This window comes from Nicotiana tomentosiformis, chromosome 1 (genome assembly GCF_000390325.3).
Source record: "Nicotiana tomentosiformis chromosome 1, ASM39032v3, whole genome shotgun sequence".
Lineage (NCBI taxonomy): Eukaryota > Viridiplantae > Streptophyta > Magnoliopsida > Solanales > Solanaceae > Nicotiana > Nicotiana tomentosiformis.
Genome location: NC_090812.1, coordinates 14,034,103 through 14,038,851, shown reverse-complemented (window position 1 = coordinate 14,038,851; position 4,749 = coordinate 14,034,103). Strand labels below are relative to the sequence as shown.

The 4,749-nt window shown below is 42.6% G+C and overlaps 1 protein-coding gene across 1 annotated transcript; it reads left to right on the top strand.

The window, feature by feature from the left end:
* The first annotated feature begins 791 nt into the window (after positions 1 to 791).
* LOC138900811 (uncharacterized) lies at positions 792 to 1,322 on the top strand. The gene has a single exon (XM_070188419.1). The coding sequence runs from the start codon at positions 792 to 794 to the stop codon at positions 1,320 to 1,322; it is 531 nt and encodes a 176-aa protein (XP_070044520.1).
* The last annotated feature ends 3,427 nt before the right edge of the window (positions 1,323 to 4,749 follow it).

The following is a 4,749-nucleotide window of genomic DNA, read 5'->3' as shown; positions in this document are numbered from 1 at the left end:
GCACTTAGTTGCTATCTGTCATTGTTGTAAAATTCCTGAAAGATTCTATATCTGGATTACCTGAACTTTAACTGTATAAAACTGATTCGACTTCAACTGCCGGATGTGAAAGCATGTCCATTCTTTGCTGGAATTGTTGACAATGAACTGTAATTGTATACCTCCTCACTACCTTCTCAGTTCCTTATTTATTTTTGTTACTTACTGAGTTGATTGTACTCATACTACACCCTGCACTTCGTGTGCAGATCCAGGTATTCCCAGTCATAGCGGGTGTTGATATTTGAGCAGCTAATTTCGGAGACTATCGAGGTAGCTGCATGGCGCTCGCAGGTCTTGGTTGTCCTTCATTATCTTATTCCCATTTCAGTTCTTGTTCCTTAGATGTTGTAACAGACTTCTCCTGGTATAGATGCTCATGTACTCAGTGGCACCCAGATGTCGGGCTATTTTTCTGCACTTATGCTTTGGGTTTTACCCCGTTTTTATTAAAGACTCCGGTTATTTTAAATATATTAATTCATTTCTGTTAAATGTTGAAAATGTTTTTGAGATATCGGCTTGCCTAGTATCACGATAGGCGCCATCACGACGGGTTAGGTTTTGGGTCGTGACACCAAAAGGCACCACAACCTACTCCCGATCCCCAAAACCCGACCAATGACCACCCATATAACCAAGTTCCTGTAATCCATCAAAGCAATCTGATATATGTGGAAACCTTACCCCACACCCCGCAGCAAACCCTATACATACCCGAATCGACTGAGAAGGACCGGCTCATTAAAAACATGTCAGAGGAACTCAAGAAGCTCACTGGTAGAGTTCAGAGTGTTGAAGGTGGTAAAGGCGTTGAAGGTCTAAATTATGAGGACCTATGTATTCAGCTGGATGTGGAATTGCCGAAGGGTTACAAACCTCCCAAGTTCGAAATATTCGATGGTACTGGTGATCCGAAGGTGCATCAGAGAACATATTGTGACAAGCACGTAGGAGTGGGCAAGAATAAACAAATTCGCACGAAACTGTTTATGCGAAGCCTCACAAGAGATGCCTTGTCTTGGTATATGAGTCAAAACCCAACACACTGGGTTAGTTGGGTGAGTATGGCGTCAGATTTCATGGATAGATTCAGGTTCAACACGAAAAATGTGCCAGACATGTTCTTTATTCAAAACCTCAAGAAGAAGCCGACAGAAACCTTCCGCGAATACGCTACTCGTTGGAGATCAGAGGCCGCAAAGGTAAGGCCAGCACTTGAAGAAGAACAAATGAACAAGTTCTTTATTAGAGCTCAAGATCCGCAGTATTACGAAAGGTGATGGTCATTGAAAATCACAAGTTCTCCGACATCATCAAGCTAGGAGAAAGAATAGAAGAAGGAATTAAGAATGGGATGGTGACTAATTTTGAGGCACTATAGGCCACAAATCAAGCTTTGCAAGCCGGAGGCATTTCGAAGAAGAAAGAAGTGGGTGCCGTGATGTTATCCCAGGGCCCTAAGTCTCCCCTCACATACCAAGCACCTCCACCCACATATCAACCCTCGTCCCCAAGATACCAACACCCTGCTACTCAACTTGTATATTACTATTCACCTTCGTCCGCCCGCCAAAACTGCCTAAAGCCACGTCTGAATTTTGACCGCAGACCTCCTAGACAATACACCCTAGTTTCTGAACCCATAGACCAACTGTATGAAAGTTTGAAGGCCGCTGGTTATGTTACTTCTATTCCTGTTGTTGTTATGGAAATCCCTCCCAATGGATCAACCCCAACAAAACATGTACTTATCATTCAGGCATGAAGGGTCATACCATTGAGGAGTGTCGCACATTGAAAGACAAGATTCAGACGCTGATCGACACTAAGGTCATACAGGCTAAGGAAGCTGCACAAAATGTTTGTAACAACCCTCTACCGGATCACAGAGGTGGGGGAGTGAATGTGATAGAAACCGACGAAGAATGGGATCAAGAGGGGTACATTTGACTCATTCGAGAGGGAGACGCTCCTAAAACATCTCAGGTCACCCTCATGCCAGTTGTGGTACAAACCCAGGCGCTATTTGAAGTTGAGGTAACTACGCCATTCACTGTAATGGTAGCTCCCACACTATCTTACCAATCCGATGTCGTCCTGTGGAATTACGTTGGGGAAGCAAGAAGAAAGGGAAAAGCAAAAATGGAGAAAACAGGTGTTGCGCAAGGTATGACTAGAACTGGCAGAGTTTATACACCTGAGAATCTGGGAGGAACAAGCAAGGAAGCTGCACCTAAGCCGCATGTTGTTGAGACTGGCACTGATGATCTTCTGAGGAAGATACAAGCAAGGGAGTACTATGGTGTTGACCACTTAAACAAAACTTCTGCTCAGATATCCATTTTATCACTGTTGCAAAACTCAGACACGCACATGAATGCTTTGATGAAGGTGTTAAGTGAAGCTTATGTAGCCACCGGCATAACCAGTGGAGAGATGGCTAACATGGTCGGACAGGTATTAGAAAGCGACAAAATCACTTTCCACGAAGATGAATTACCACCAAAAGGACTAAGTGACAACAGAGCGTCGCACATCATGGTCAATTTGAAGATAAGTTCATCGCGAGGGTCTTGATAGATGGAGGTTCAAGTCTTAACATACATCCACTGACCACACTAAAGAGACTAGGTAAAGTCCTGCACGAGATACGAATGGGAAGCATGAATATGAAGGCCTTCGATGGATCTCAGAGAGCCACCATTGGAGAAATCAACCTCAGTCTACAGATGGGTCCGACTTGGTTTGATGACGAGTTCCAAGTGCTAGATATATCTGCTACTTACAATCTATTGTTGGGACGACCAAGGATACATGCCGCCGGGGCAGTGGCTTCAACTCTGCACCAGGCTGTGAAATTTGAGTGGAATCATCAGGAGGTGATCATCCATGGAGATGGAAGCAACCCTATCTACACCAACCAGACCATTCCAGTCATTGAAAATAAATAAAGCTGGGTGGAGAAACATACCATCGCATTAAACGGGTTAAAAGAATTGAAAAGGATCGATGGTGGAGCAACAAGATAGAAAGCATACTGCCGTGGACGGGGTATGAACCTGGCAAGGGTCTCAAAAAAAAGCTTCAGGGGATCACCAAATATGTACGACCACAGTACAATGGCACGACTTTTGGACTCGGATATGAATACACATGGTAAGAAAATCAAAATTGGTCACCACCATGGTGTGCTCCTTATCCACTGGAATAACCCATACCACCTCTGCACCAGACATTTCATCAGGCTGACATGATGTAGGGATCTGAGGAAGAGGATGTTTTGGCTGGCATAAGGAAGCTGTTCTAGATGAAGAAGACATGGACTGCAGTGCAATTGTTGAGGAGGAAGACCTTACCATTCAGACCGTGGAAGAAGGAGCTGTTCTCAAGAGCTGGACCGTTGCACCATCTCGGGCCCGTCGAGTTCCTGGGTAGCCTGGCAAATTAGCATGAATTATTTTCAAATAGTTTTGAGCATTTGAGACATTTTTCAGTATTTTATTTTGAAATAATTACTCGAGCCATCGAGTCGTACTTGTTGACGTTTTTAAAAGTTTTATTAATGCATTACTGCTTTTTATATTTATTATTTTCTTTCAATATTTCTTTTCAGCATAATTATTATATATCTTGATGAACCTACGATTGTGACATGTAATGAGACAACGCAACATAAGGACAGTGATTCGGAGGATTTGGAAGATGATATAATACCTGAGGAAATTATCAAAGAGGTGGAGGATTTTGAAAATAAACCAAAGTCTAATTTGGAGGAGACTAAGGCCGATAACTTAGGGGATTCCGAAATGGTCAAGGAAACGCGTATAATCATACATCTATCACTGTCGGAGAAAGAAGAATATATTAGATTCCTAAAGGAGTATGAAGACATCTTCGCATGGTCCTACGACGATATGACTAGTTTAAGCACATCCATAGTAGCTCACAAGCTACCCACTAATCTCATGTATCCACCAGTAAAGCAGAAGCTCAGAAAGTTCAAGCCGAATATGCGTTTGAAGATAAAATAAAAGGTCACCAAGAAAATTATTCTCCGAGTGGTCGAACACCCGACTTGGTTGGCCAACATTGTGCCAGTTCCGAATAAAGATGGGAAAGTTAGAGTATTTGTCGATTACCGAGATTTGAACAGAGCAAGTCCTAAGGATGATTTTTCGCTGCCCAACATACACATACTAATTAACAATTACGCCAAGCATGAACTCCAATCCTTTGTGGATTGCTTCGCATGAAACCATCAGATTTGGATGGATGAAGAGGACTCCGAAAAGATCGCCTTTCACACCATAGGGAATATATTATTACAAAATGATGTTGTTTGGTCTGAAGAATGTTGGGGACACCTACATGAGGGCGATGACGACTATTTTCTACGACATGATACACAAAGAAATAGAGGTGTACGTGGATGATGTTATCATCAAATCTAAAAGGAGTTCGGATCACATAACAGACCTGAAGAAATTTTTTGATCAGCTTCGAAAATACAATTTGAAGTTGAATCCTGCAAAATGTTCCTTCGGGGTCCCTATGGGAAAGTTGTTAGGTTTTATCGTCAGTCGCCAGGGTATTGAGTTAGACCCGTCAAAGATCAAAGCTATCACCTCCAAAGAATAAGAAAGATGTGATAAGTTTTCTAGGGTGCCTCAATTATATCAGCCGTTTTATAGCACAATCAACGGTGAT